This window comes from Theropithecus gelada, chromosome 14 (assembly GCF_003255815.1).
Source record: "Theropithecus gelada isolate Dixy chromosome 14, Tgel_1.0, whole genome shotgun sequence".
NCBI lineage: Eukaryota > Metazoa > Chordata > Mammalia > Primates > Cercopithecidae > Theropithecus > Theropithecus gelada.
The window spans coordinates 110,587,117-110,599,851 of record NC_037682.1 but is presented as its reverse complement, the minus strand read 5'-3'; the positions used below and the strand labels follow the sequence as shown (position 1 = coordinate 110,599,851).

Sequence of the window (12,735 nt, the reverse complement as noted above, 5' to 3'; positions counted from 1 at the left end):
TTTTTTTTGAGACGGAGTCTTGCTCTGTCGCCCAGGCTGGAGTGCAGCGGCGCAATCTCGGCTCACTGCAAGCTCCGCCTCCCGAGTTCACGCCATTCTCCTGCCTCAGCCTCCCGAGTAGCTGGGACTACAGGCACCCACCACTGCGCCCGGCTAATTTTTTCTATTTTTAGTAGAGACGAGGTTTCACCATGGTCTCGATCTCCTGACCTTGTGATCCGCCCGCCTCGGCCTCCCAAAGTGCTGGGATTACAGGCGTGAGCCACCGCGCCCGGCCCGACACATTTTCAAAGAACAAAATTAAATCCCTTCCCTTTCCAAACTTTATTTATTTTATTTATTTATTTATTTATTTTGAGATGGAGTTTCCCTCTTGTTGCCCAGGCTGGAGTGCAATGGCGCAATCTCAGCTCACTGCATATAACCTCCACCTCTCAGGTTCAAGCGATTCTCCTGCCTCAGTCTCCCTAGTAGCTGGGATTACAGGCATGTGCCACTATGCCCAACTAATTTTGTATTTTTAGTAGAGATAGGGTTTCTCCATGTCAGTCAGGCTGGTCTCAAACTACCTCAGGTGATCCGCCCGCCTCAGCCTCCCAAAGTGCTGGGATTACAGGCGTGAGCCACTGTGCCTGGCCCCCATTCCAAACTTTAATATCTCAAAGGCCTCAGTTCAATACAAAGTGGTCTCACGAAAACAGTAAAGATGAGAAGCAGAAGCAACTCTGAAGAAAATATATAACGAATCTAGGAGTGTTAGTTTTGCCTTCTGTTTACCAATGGCCATAAAGTTGAGATTTTCATGGACAGTCAAACAAGATACAACAGTTGGCTCTGTTCCTGGAATAGCAGGGAAGATTCGAGTGCAGAGTGGATTGCCACCATCTCTCTTCTCCAGGTTCCAGATCTTAACCTGTGGACAGACCTCAGAAGTGTAAATGCTAGTCATTCTCCAAGAAAAAATCATTTCCAGGCTTCCGGATCTTTCCCATTTCCCTGCTGGGACTCACCAAGGGGTTGATGCCCTCTTCATCTTCTCCAACAGATGCCAGAATATTGTGCTGCTTCAGTTGGTACAGGTGTGTCACCCGTAGTTTGTAGGCCTGGAAGCCTGTAAGCTGTAGGGAACGTGGCAAGAACCAGATCTGGCCTTCCATATGTGCAGGGTAGTCAAGGAGCCTCCTTTCCAAGGAGAGATACTTATATTCAGACCAGAACTCAGATAACAATTACATGCATATAACTCTAAAATTTTCAAGGATTTTCCTACATATCATCTCATGGAACTCCCTATCTTAAAAAGAGTAGGGCCAGGCACGGTGACTCACGCCTGTAATCCCAGCACTTTGGGAGGCCAAGGAGGGCGGATCACCTGAGGTCAGGGGTTCCAGACCGGCCTGGCCAACATGGCGAAACCCTGTCTCTACTAAAAATACAAAAATTAGCCGAGCATAATGATGTGTGCCTGTTAGCTACTCAGGAGGTTGAGGCAGGATAATTGCTTGAACCCGGGAGGCGGAGATTGCAGTGTGCCCAGATCACACCATTGCACTCCAGCCTGTGCAACAAGAGTGAAACTCCGTTTCAAAAAAAAAAAAAAGAAAGCGGGCCATCCCAGCAGTTTGGGAGGCCGAGGCGAGTGGATCACGAGGTCAGGAGTTCAAGGCCAGACTGGCCAATACGGTGAAACCCTGTCTGTACTAAAAATGTAAAAAATTAGCCGGGTGTGGTGGCGCACGCCTGTAGTCCCAGCTACTCGGGAGGCTGAGGCAGGAGAATCGCTTGAACCCGGGAGGCGGAGGTTACAGTGAGCCGAGATCGTGCCACTGCACTCCCGCCTGGGCAAGAGTAAGACTCCGTCTCAAAAAAAAAAAAAAAAAAAAAAAGAGTGAAAAAGGCCAGAGTTGAGTACCAGCAACATGAAGACGAAAGCAACAACTGCTAGCCTCATTTACCTCCTCGCCAACGATAACGGGCAGGGGAGAGCATGTCACTTTACATATTCATCTTTTAAAGCCAACTTGCATTTTTTTTTAATTGATCTCAAATTAAGCTTGTCAAATTGGCATGCACACTTCTCTTACAGATAAGGAAATTAAAACCCAGAGAGGTTAAATGACTTGCCCAGGATTGCTCAGTTGATAACAAGTTAGGAAATGGACTTCTTTCTTCCTGTAGATCACAGAACGACTCTGGATGACCAGCTAAAGGAAACAGGCACGCGGCACTGACCCCTCCAACAAACAGATTTCATCCTAACTCGATCTCTTCGGGATCCCGGGAGGGAAAAGACAGCTCCAAACGAAGGATATCTCCAAAGACCAGGCTCCCTCGGCCTGAGTCGCAGACAGTGATGCCAGGAGGGAGGCAAAGGAACTTGGAAGCAGCGGATCCAGAAGCAGGTGTGGCCCCGGGAGCGGCCCCATCATTGCCCAGCGGCTCCTTCACCAGCTCCTTGTCGAAGAAAACGAAGCGCCGCCACTGCAGGTAGGCCGCCATTTTGGCCGAGGGCCCCCACCTCCGGGAGCTTTGTCACGTGAGCTGAGCCAGCGAATCACGTGGTCGGCAGCTTCCGGGAGCCCCTGGGCCCAAGATCTCTAGAGTCCGGGTGACAGCTTCCCGCTGCTGGGAAAGTGGGCGGGGCCGCGCGCGGTAGTCCTAGTTCCGCAGTGTGCGACTTTGCCGGATGTGACTGTAACTTCGCTAGCTAAAATGCTTGAGAGCGGACCCTTCATCCCTTTGAACGTGTTTCTTCCTAAAATGCGCGGGTACCGGGAGATCAAGATGAGCGATGTCATGCGCCTTGTGGACTGTAACCCGTCGTGCCTAAGTGAATGACGTTTTGACCTCACAGGACTGTTTTGGGGCATAAATGAAACAGTGTATGTTAAACCAGTTTTTCGGCTGTATGAGAGGAAAAATAAAATTAGAAGTTTGTGTCTGCCACCACGCAGATTGTGAACCATAGTCAATGTCTTACATTCGTTTTTGTTCCCCGTCAGAGCGTATGACACCTAACAGACGCTCAAAACGTTTCCCAAGGAAACGGGCTGGGCGCGATGGCTCATGTCTGTCTGTAATTCCAGCACTTTGGGAGGCCGAGGTGGGGGTATCACTTGAGCCCAGGTGTTCGAGACCAGCCTGGGCAACATGGTGAAACCCCATCTCTACAAAAATTACAAAAATGAGCCAGGCGTGGTGGTGGACACCTGTGGTCCCAGTTACTTGGGAGGCTGAAGCAGGAGGATCGATTGAGCCCCAGAGGTGGAAGCTGCAGTGAACCATGATTGTGCCACTGCACTCTAGCCTGGGTGACAGAGCAAGACCTTGTCTCAAAAAAAAAAAAAAAGGAAACGGAAATACTGATGGGGCAGGAACTCCCAAGGCCCTAGGCTTTCTGCCCCTTTCCATAGTGGCAGGGTATGGGACATAGAACTGAGCAAAAACCTGGAAGTGGCGGCTTTGAGAGCTGAGTGTTTTAATGATAAGCGGCAGGTGTCCAAGATATTACATGGCCATTCTCCACTCCCAACTCTGGCTAAACCAGCTTTGAATGCAAGCAAGATCTATCCTCATGGACAACTACTGTAGGTTTACTGTTTGTGTGCCATGAGAAGCTATACACAGAAGTGACATAGCATCATTTTGAGATAGTAGGGACATATGAAAAAGTGACTCTGTGGTATTTGTGAAGTTTACTTTTTGCACTCCTCTAACATCCTTTTTTTTTCTTCTTTTTTTTTTGAGACAGAGTCTCTCTCTATCCCTCAGGCTGGAGTGCAGTGGCACAATCTCGGCTGACTGCAACCTCCACCTCCCGAATTCAAGCGATTCTCATGCCTCAGCCTACCGAGTAGCGGGGATTACAGGTGCCTGCCACCATGCCTGGCTAATTTTTGTATTTTTAGCAGAGATGGGGTTTTGCCATTTTCGCCAGGCTGGTCTCAAACTCCTTATCTCAGGTGATCCACCTGCCTCGGCCTCCAAAAGTGCTAGAATTACAGGCGTGAGCCACCGCATCTGGCCCTCCCCCAACTTATTTCAGAATATTTGATTCTGTATTTCCACCAGCCAGAGTTCCCTGAGAGCAGGGGCTACGTCTTGTTTACCGTGAACGAGGCCTAGCAGAGCCTGGTAGAAGTCCCATGTTTGGCTGGAGGAATGAATGTGGATGACTCCCTTCTTATCCACTCCTCTCCTCAATCTGGTTGATGGGCAGGTGGTGTCCATTTGTCTGAAGAGGTAAATGATATAAAGAAACTCTAGCCACCACCATGCACACAGATTTCCTGACTTCCAACTAACGTTTCTTTCCTCTTCATGACACAGGATATCTCCAATTCATTGGAACTGTTTCAGGATACCAACTCTTGGGCAGAAGCACAAATGGGAGCAGATTGAACCCACTTTCACCTACTGAGCATATTCCATACTAGTCATCAGAGTGTTTAGATGGTATGTTAATATGTCAGTTGTTAAGCCTATGAAGAATATATGTTAAAAGAAGCAATGTGGCCAGGCAAGCTGGCTCACGCTTGTAATCCCAGCACTTTAAGAGGCTGAGGCAGGAGGATCCCTTGAGGCCCCGAGTTCAAGACCAGCATGGGCAACAGACTTCAAAAAAGACACAATGTAAAAGCAGAGATGTGAACAGGAGATAGAGTGCATCTCCGTTGCTTGGGTGCTCCCCCTGCTGTCCAATGGCAGAGGCTCCACGTCGTCTTCTGAGGGCTGAATCTGGTTCTACCTGTGCCCATTGGATCCTCTTATTGATGAGGGATACAAAGGCTGAGATTGGCCTGCCAGAGAGACCCACAACACCTCTTCAGACTTACTACCTTCTTTCCTGTCCTTCTTTTGACAAATGTGTATTGAGCACTCCTAGTCCAGGAATTATACCAAATGCCCAGAATATAAATGAACAAGACATGGTCCTCAACCACCACCCTAGGGACAGGCATAAAAAGAACGGACAGTAACAAGCCCCTAATTTCGTGTAGTAAATTATATCTAATAAAGTGCCTTTGCTTTTCACGGAATCTTCATAGCAACCATCTGCAGAAGAGGTATCATTATCCCTGATAAGAAATGGAGTCTCAAAGAGTTTAACTTAAAGTGGCTCTCTCTGGGCAAAAACTGCAAAGTTCTTTGGAAACAAAATGAGTAATTCAGCCCCCTACCCTCTAATTAGATAGTTTGATGGGTGTAAAGCTAGATTATGCTTGTCAGAACATACACCAGGGTTTGTCTCTTAGTTACACTGGTCTGAATCCAGGAATTTCAGGATAGTGAGGAAGATAACCAAGCAAATTACACAGAAAATGTCTGTTCACTTACAGTTAGTTCTGCATACTGGGAACTCAAGTTCTAAAGGGACTAAAGATAAAGAAGAAATATAAGTCTTTAGTTTCAAATTAGAGGTCATAACTCAGAATCAAGAATGCAAGAATTGTCTTGCAGTATTCTCTTTTCCCTTTAGCAAACTACTGCCCATGATATAAAACAGTTATATCCACTGGAACAAAACAAGAAAACTTCTTGTCCCAAATGCAAACTTTTATATATATATATATATATATATATATATATATATATATTTTTTTTTTTTTTTTTGAGATGGAGTCTCGCTGTGTCGCCAGTCGCCAGGCTTGAGTGCAGTGGCGCAATCTCAGCTCACTGCAACCTCCACCTCCTGGGCTCAAGTGATTCTCCTGCCTCAGGCTCCCGAGTAGCTGCTTCAGAAAACTTTAATTTTCTGTTTTTCTCATCTGGCTCTCCAGGTAGAAACCATCTTCTTTTTTTGGCCAGGCGCGGTGGCTCACCCCTGGAATCCCAGCACTTTGGGAGGCCGAGGTGGGTGGATCACGAGGTCAGGAGATCAAGACCATCATGGCTAACAACGTGAAACCCCGTCTCTACTAAAAACACACAAAAAAATTAGCTGGGCGTGGTGGTGGGCACCTGTAGTCCCAGCTACTCAGGAAGCTGAGGCAGGAGAATGGCATGAACCCGGGAGGTGGAGCTTGCAGTGAGCCGAGATCGCGCCACTGCACTCCAGCCTGGGGGACGGAGCAAGACTCCGTCTCAAAAAAAAAAAAAAAAAAAAAGAAACTATCTTCTATTTTTTTGAGACGGAGTTTCCCTCCGTCGCCCAGGCTGGAGTGCAGTGGCACTATCTCAACTCACTGCAACCTCCATCTCATCTCCCAGATTCAAGCGATTCTTTTGCCTCAGTCACCCAAGTAGCTGAGACTACAGGCGCACGCCATCATGCCCAGCTAGTTTTTGCATTTTTTGTAGAGACGTGGTTTTGACATGTTTCTCAGGTTGGTCTCAAACTCCTGGCCTCAAGTGATTTGCCCGCCTCTGCCAACAAAGTGCTAGGATTACAGGCATAAGCCACCACACCCGGCCTGTTGTTGTTTTAATGTTTTTCCAGTTTTCGTCAATAATCACATATTTCTTTCATTCTTTTTTGTTTTGTTTTGTTTTTTGAGACAAGGTCTTACTCTGTCACCCAGGCTAGAGTGCAGTGGCACAATCACAGGTCACCACAGTCTCCACTTCCTAGGCTCAGGTGATTCTCCCACCTCAGCCTCCCCAGCAGCTGGGACTACAGGCTCACGCCACCAGGCCCAGTTAATTTTGTTGTTGTTGTTGTTGTATTTTTAGTAGAGACAGTGTTTCCCCATGTTGCCCAGGCTAGTCACGAATTGCTGGGCTCAAGCAATCCACACGCCTCAGCCTCCCAAAGTGCTAGGGTTACAAGTGTGAGCCACCATGCCTGGCCACATATTTCTTTCTTTTTTTTGGAGTGGAGACCCGGGGGGGACAGGGTCTCACTCTGTCGCCCAGGCTGGAGTGCAGTGGTGCGATCTTGGCTCACCCCAACCTCCACCTCCTGGGTTCAAGTGATTCTCTTGCCTCAGCCTCCCAAGTATCTGGGATTACAGGCGCATGCCACTACCACCCAGTTAATTTTTGTATTTTTAGTAGAGACCAGGTTTCACCATGTTGGCCAGGCCGGTCTCAAACTCCTGACCACAAATGGTCCACACGCCTGGGCCTCCCAAAGTGCTGGGATTACAGGTGTGAGCCACCGTGCCCAGCCCTAGCCGTGTATTTCTTTTGTTAATTCTAAAGATATTGTTATAGAAGTAGGAAAAAACTTATCTTGGTTCCTCTCCTGCTGAAAATGGGCTCTCTCCTGCCTAGGGTTACAGCAAAGTCAAACCTAGTGTCTCTTGAGGCCAGTCAAGGTGGCTCATACCTGTAATCCAGCACTTTGGGGGGCCAAGGTGGGAGGATTACTTGAGGCCTGGAGTTCAAGACCAGCCTGGGCAACACAGGCAGACCTCATCTCTACTAAAAATAAATAAATAAATAAGTAACCAGATGTGGTGATATACACCTGTAGTCCCAGCTACTTGAGAGGCTGAGGAGGGAGAATTGCTTAAGCCCAGGAGATGGAGGCTGAAGTGAGCTGTGATCACACCACTGCACTCCAGCCTGGGCAAGAGAGTGAGGACCCTGTCTCAAAACAACAACAACAACAAACCCTAGAGTCATTTGTATGACAGACAAAATAATTTTAAAATGTTTTATTGAAGTAACAACATACAAAAAAGTTCTATAATACAGCCCACTGAAATTCCAGAAACGAACTGGACACTCCCATAGTAACCAGCAATGAGAACACAGCTAGCGGCCAGGCACCGTGACTCATGCATGTAATCCCAGTATTTTGGGAGGCCGAAGCAGGCAGATCACCTGAGGTCAGGAGTTTGAGACCAGTCTGGGCAACAAGGTGAAACCCTGTCTCTACTAAAAATACAAAAATTAGCTGGGCGTAGTGTTGCATGCCCAAAATCCCAGCTACTTGGGAGGCTGAGGCTGGAGAATGGCTTGAACCCTAGAGGCAGAGGTTGCAGTGAGCTGCGATTGTGCCACTGCACACAAGCCTGGGTGACAGAGTGAGACTCTGTCTCAAAAAAAGGGGGAACATATCTAGCACCCCCAGAAGCTTGCCTTATGTCCTCTTCTAAACCCTCCAGCTTGGGCAACAGAGCAAGACCTTGTATCTAAAGGATAGCAGCATCCTGACTTCTATCCCTGTAGCTTAGTTTTGTCAGCTTTTAAACTCGATGTAAGTTAAATCATACAGTAATATTTGGGTTTCTTTCACTCAGTATTATGTTTGTGGAATTCATTTAAGTTGTCCTATGTAATAATAGTCCACTCATTCTTATTGCTATATAGAATTCCACTGTATGGGCCGGGTGCGGTGGCTCAAGCCTGTAATCCCAGCACTTTGGGAGGCCGAGATGGGCGGATCACGAGGTCAGGAGATCGAGACCATCCTGGCTAACACGGTGAAACCCCGTCTCTACTAAGAAATACAAAAAATAGCCGGGCGAGGTGGCAGCGCCTGTAGTCCCAGCTACTCGGGAGGCTGAGGCCGGAGAATGGCGTGAACCCGGGAGGCGGAGCTTGCAGTGAGCTGAGATCCGGCCACTGCACTCCAGCCTGGGCGACAGCACGAGACTCCGTCTCAAAAAAAAAAAAAAAAAAAAAAGAATTCCACTGTATGAATCTGTGATTCATTTATCTATCCAATTGTGGATGAGCATTTGGATAGTTTTCAGCCCGGGGCTGTTATAAAGCTATTACCAACAGCCTCTGGGTGAACATATGTTTACTTTTTTTTCTGACAGAGTCTCACTGTGTTACCCAGGCTGGAGTGCGGTGGCACGATTTTGGCGCAATACAACTTCCACCTCTCGGGTTCAAGCAATTTTCCTGCCTCAGCCTCCCCAGTAGCTAGGATTACAGGTGTGTGCCACCACGCCAGGCTAATTTTTTTTTTTTTTTTGAGATGGAGTCTGGCTCAGACCCTAGGCTGGAGTGCAGTGGCGCGATCTTGGCTCACCGCAACCTCCACCTCCCGGGTTCAAGCAATTCTCCTGGCTCAGCCTCCTGAATAGCTGTGACTACAGGCCCGTGCCACCACGCCTGGCTAATTTTTTGTATTTTTAGCAGAGACAGGGTTTCACTGTGTTAGCCAGGATGGTCTCGATTTCCTGACCTCATGATCCACCCGCCTCAGCCTCCCAAAGTGCTGGGAATACAGGTGGGAGCCACCCCTGGCCAATAATTAATTTTTTTTTTTTTTTTTTTTTTTTTTTTTTTTTTTTTTTTTTTTTTTTGAGACGGAGTCTCGCTCTGTAGCCCGGGCTGGAGTGCAGTGGCCGGATCTCAGCTCACTGCAAGCTCCGCCTCCCAGGTTTACGCCATTCTCCTGCCTCAGCCTCCCGAGTAGCTGGGACTACAGGCACCCGCCACCTCGCCCGGCTAGTTTTTTGTATTTTTTAGTAGAGACGGGGTTTCACGGTGTTCGCCAGGATGGTCTCGATCTCCTGACCTCGTGATCCGCCCGTCTCGGCCTCCCAAAGTGCTGGGATTACAGGCTTGAGCCACCGCGCCCGGCCCCAATAATTAATTTTTTAAAATTCTTCTGATGTAGGATGTTCTCTCTGATCAACACTGCCCTCAGCCCATCATGTAATTTGCATGGTTTATGTACACATATACCCTTACCAATGTGTCTATTTTACACCTCTGTCAGTTTGGCACGTGTTCTGCAAGAGAGCAACTTTCTTCTCTTGGGTTTCTGCAGTATAGGGGAAGCGATATAGTCCTCAAATGTTAACAAGTTATTCTAGAAAAGAACTAATGAGTTCACCTGCCTAGGTCAATCTAAATCAGGTGTTCTACATTAAAAATTTCCCATTGTTCTTCAGCTTGTTATTGTGAAATGCTATTCTCCCCTCTGGTCCCAGAACAAAACAGCTGACTCCTCAGAGCACTTGAACCTGCTTCACTACCCAGGGGGACAGATACCCAGTTGAGAACTGTTCTTTTTTTTTTTTTTTTTTAAGACAAGGTCTCACTCTGTTGCCCAGCCTGGAGTACAGTGTTACAATCTCGGCTCACTGCAGCCTCTGCCTCCCAGGTTCAAGCAGTTCTCCTGCCTCAGCCTCCTGAGTAGCTGGGATTACAGGCATGCCCCACCACGTCCGGCTAATTTTTTTGTATTTTAGTAGAGATGGGGCTTCACCATGTTGCCCAGGCTGGTCTTGAACTCCTAAGCTCAGGCAATCTGCCTGCCTCAGCCTCCCAAAGTGCTAGGATTACAAGCATGAACCACTGTGCCCGGCCCCCCAAATAGGTTTTTAATAAGCGCATGAAACGATGAACATGTTTGTTTCCCAACACATTATGACTTCTTTGAAGGTAAGGACAAGCTCATACCCATCTCTGGATTAGCAGCACCTAGCCCAGTGCTTGCATATCAGAGTGGCCCAATAAGTGTTAAAACGCATGCTCTCTGTTTGAAATGAATGGAAAGGCTGGGTGAGGTGGCTCGCGCTGTAATCCCAGCACTTTGAGAGGCCTAGGCAGGCAGGTCACCTGAGGTCAGGAGTTAGACACCAGCCTGGCCAACATGGTGAAACCGTGTCTCGACTAAAAATACAAAAATTAGCCAGGCGGCCGGGCGCGGTGGCTCAAGCCTGTAATCCCAGCACTTTGGGAGGCCGAGACGGGCGGATCACGAGGTCAGGAGATCGAGACCATCCTGGTTAATATGGTGAAACCCCGTCTCTACTAAAAAAGTACAAAAAACTAGCCGGGCGAGGTGGCAGGCGCCTGTAGTCCCAGCTACTCGGGAGGCTGAGGCAGGAGAATGGCGTGAACCCGGGAGGCGGAGCTTGTAGTGAGCTGAGATCCGGCCACTGCACTCCAGCCTGGGCGACAGAGCGAAACTCCGTCTCAAAAAAAAAAAAAAAAAAAAAAAAAAAAAAAAATTAGCCAGGCATGGTGGTGTGTGCCTGTAGTTCCAACTACTCGGGAGGCTGAGCCAGAAGAATCGCTTGAACCCGGGAGGTGGAGATTGCAGTGAGCCAAGACTGCACCACTGCACTCCAGCCTGGGTGACACAGACTTTGTCGGGGGAAAAAAAAAAAAGAAATGGATGGAAAGAATCTACTTGGATAGTTGGTCAAAAGTGGAGTCAATTACTGAGAAACAAAATCTTTCCCTGTGGAATTGAATTGACAACTTATATGTCCATCATTATAGCAGAACAAACCCCATGCTATGGAATGTTCTACAGCAGTAAATGAGGAAGTGAATCACAGTGACATGGAAAATGCTCCACACTTTATTATTAGTTTAAAAAAATGGCAAACAATGTAATTGTATAACATTTTATGGTTTTAAAAAAGATAAAATGCAAGCAAGGTGCTGGTTGCAAAAAACAGGAAGTGTATATTATGAAAAGATAAAAGCTACAAGTTTCTAGAGACATATATATGTGTAAAAGAGGGAAAGACCTGGAAGCTTATACATCGCACCAACAATAGCAGGTACCTCCACAAGAGAGAGTGGGGGTTTGGGTTGGTGTCAAGGAAATTTACCTTTATGTAGAATGAATTTTTTTTTTTTTTTTTTTGAGACATAGTCTGGCTCTTTCGCCCAGGCTGGAGTGCAGTGGCGCGATCTTGGCTCACTGCAAGCTCCACCTCCTGGGTTCATGCCATTCTCCTGCCTCAGCTTCCTGAGTAGCTGGGACTACAGGCGCCCGCCACCAGGCCCGGCTAACTTTTTTGTATTTTTAGTAGAGACGAGGTTTCACCGTGTTAGCCAGGATGGTCTCCATCGCCTGACCTCGTGATCCGCCCGCCTCGGCCTCCCAAAGTGCTGGGATTACAGGCGTGAGTCACCGCGCCCAGCCAATTCTGTTAAAATTTTAAGTGAATTTTATTTCTACCAATTTGTCTACTGCCTGAATACCTAACCATTCTTAAAAGGAAGAATAGACTCTCTCTCTGGGACTGCCAATAATTTTTCCTTCTAAGCATAGACACCGGACCACTCTCCACCTAAGCATCACGAAAAATGTAGAGAAAGGAAAAGCTAAGAGCTGCTTAAACAAGTTCAGGGTTGACACAGCCCTTGCCCTAACGGCCAGGGCCTTCAAGCGGGTCTTTCTGTGAAGGGTGGCCAGGCATCAATTTAGTAGGAGAGAAAACAGGTGACTTATTTCCATCCACACTTAAGGAAAATGCACTCTCCAAGGACTGCGGACTTTTTTTTTCTTTTTTCTTTTTTTTTTTTTTTTGAGGAGTCTCGCTGTTGTTGCCCAGGCTGGAGTGCAGTGGCGCAATTTGGGCTCACTGCAACCTCCGCCTCCCAGATTCAAGCAATTCTCCTGCCTCAGCCTCCTGAGCAGCTGAGATTACAGGCGCCTGCCACCAGGCCCAGCTAATTTTTGTAGTCTTGGTAGAGACGGGGTTTCACGATGTTGGCCAGGCTGGTCTCGAACTCCTGACCTCAAGTGATCCGCCCGCCTCGGCCTCCCAAAGTGCTGGGATTACAGGCGTAAACCACCGCGCCCGGGCGACTGCGCACATTTCTATGGAGCTGTAAATTAAAAGAGAAGGCAGTGAGGTGCTTCTGTCATTCTATGGCAGAAACAGCTAAAGAGTAGAGAAATGTTCACAAGATTTAATAGAATAGAAATAAGAGAAGGTGCACACATGCTCAACCAACTATAGCCTCACAAATAAAAGTGTCTTTTGCATGTAGCAAAAGTTTGGAATATTCTTTTTTTTTTTTTTTTTTTTTTGAGACGGAGTCTTGCTCTGTCGCCCAGGCTGGAGTGCAGTGGCGCAA

At 47.6% G+C, this 12,735-nt stretch overlaps 1 protein-coding gene across 1 annotated transcript in view; it reads right to left on the bottom strand.

The window, feature by feature from the left end:
• Positions 1-2,631, bottom strand: part of VPS11 (VPS11, CORVET/HOPS core subunit) — a 15,784-nt gene extending 13,153 nt beyond the window's left edge. The window contains exons 1-3 of the mRNA XM_025356457.1: positions 2,313-2,631; positions 1,011-1,159; positions 778-913 (exon numbers count right to left, since the gene is read on the bottom strand). Coding sequence (XP_025212242.1) covers positions 778-913; positions 1,011-1,159; positions 2,313-2,499 — 472 coding nt within the window. The 5' untranslated portion in view covers positions 2,500-2,631. The remainder of the gene's footprint in view (positions 1-777; positions 914-1,010; positions 1,160-2,312) is intronic.
• Between the last annotated feature and the right edge of the window lie 10,104 nt (positions 2,632-12,735).